The sequence below is a fragment of the Haplochromis burtoni genome, unplaced genomic scaffold, assembly GCF_018398535.1.
Source record: "Haplochromis burtoni strain Fernald_Lab_line unplaced genomic scaffold, NCSU_Asbu1 Contig_409, whole genome shotgun sequence".
Classification (NCBI taxonomy): domain Eukaryota; kingdom Metazoa; phylum Chordata; class Actinopteri; order Cichliformes; family Cichlidae; genus Haplochromis; species Haplochromis burtoni.
In genome coordinates, this window is record NW_024582770.1 from 345937 (window position 1) to 347464 (window position 1528).

The 1528-nt window shown below is 37.2% G+C and overlaps 1 protein-coding gene across 3 annotated transcripts in view; it reads left to right on the forward strand.

Annotated features, from left to right (window-relative positions):
- The window catches only part of tdrd7a (tudor domain containing 7 a), a 17875-nt gene that overhangs the window by 7482 nt on the left and 8865 nt on the right, over positions 1-1528 (forward strand). For all 3 annotated transcript variants that reach the window (XM_005944479.3, XM_005944480.3, XM_005944481.3), the window contains exon 11: positions 324-516. In XM_005944479.3, the coding sequence (XP_005944541.1) occupies positions 324-516 (193 nt within the window). The remainder of the gene's footprint in view (positions 1-323; positions 517-1528) is intronic.

The window sequence follows — 1528 nt, forward strand, 5'->3', positions numbered from 1 at the left end:
AGCTGTGGCTACAACTGTAGCTTGCCTCCACCAGTGTGTGAATGTGAGAGTGAATGAATAGTGGAATTGTAAAGTGCTTTGAGGGTCTCGAAAAGCGCTATATAAACGCAATTTATTATTATTGTTATTATTATTATTATTATTATTATTATTACATAATATCAATTCAGTCTTTTTTTGTTTGTTTGTTTGTGATTTATTATGACTAAAATCATGTCTTGCAACCTTCATTATTTGGATTTAATTTGAAAATACGAAAATGTTTTCCCCCACAGTAAGTTATGACAAATTGAAGAGTGAAGTGAAAATCTGTCTTTCTTCAGGTATGTAGGTGAGAACTACTCCAACGCCCAGGAAGCCATGGAGGATGCCATGCAAACCTTTTACAGCCAAAACTCCATTCAGCATCCTGTGTCTAATCCCATAGTTGGTCAGCTTGTAGCTGTCAGAGGTGAGGATGGAGCTGAGATGGCCAGAGGACAGGTGTTAGAGGTCACAGGCCCCAACAAGGTCAAGGTAAATTTCTTGAATTTATTTATTTTTAACCATAGTTCTGTGCTAGTGTGTTTATGAGTCCTTAAAGTCCTAAATGTTTATATTTAAAATATCTAGTTGCACTCACTACAATTTTAGTCACCCTGAGAGTTTCTGACACACAATGTCACTGTTTTTGTTGTTGTTTTTTAATCCCCTTTATGCGTCTCAGTAAATTATATTGATAGAGCCAAGCTTTTTAATTTGGCTAAACCATCAGGCAGTTTTTATAAGTGTAAGAGCATTTAACTGTCCAAAAGTCTTAATCCATGTCTCATTTCTCTATATTTTGCTGGGAAAATTGGAGATGGTGGCAGTGATTTATGAAACATGAATAGAAGTAAAGCATATACAGACTTGAACAGACTTGAAAGTCAATATTGGTATGCCCACATGTTACTCTTTAACACAGACTGAACTCTGTTTCTTGGAATTTCTTTAAGTGGTGCTCAGGAAGAGTTCTCCAGGCATACTGAAGGTCATTCAAAGCTCTTCTTTTTGTTTCAAATTAAGATAGGCAGCATAGTTTGCTTTGAAAGTATTTTAAACTTGACACACTGGAAAATTTGTATTTGCATGGGTTTCTCCAGTTTCTCACAATACCGAGAAATTTGAATTTATTGTTCTGTCTCTGCCAGAAAGTGTAATTTTGACCTCTCCTGCAACAAAAAAATGTATTTCCCTTGGATTAGTTCTCCATACTGTGCACTCTCAGTTGGGTTCAGCTATGGTTTCCTCGCTGCTCTGTACAGTCAGTAAAATGGCCAGTTCTCCACATGTTTGGTCGCACACTCCCACCTCTTACCCACTCTGCTTTACAGGGAGTGCAGAATTATTAGGCAAATGAGTATTTTGTCCACATCATCCTCTTCATGCATGTTGTCTTACTCCAAGCTGTATAGATCGAAAGCCTACTACCAATTAAGCATATTAGGTGATGTGCATCTCTGTAATGAGAAGGGGTGTGGTCTAATGACATCAACACCCTATATCA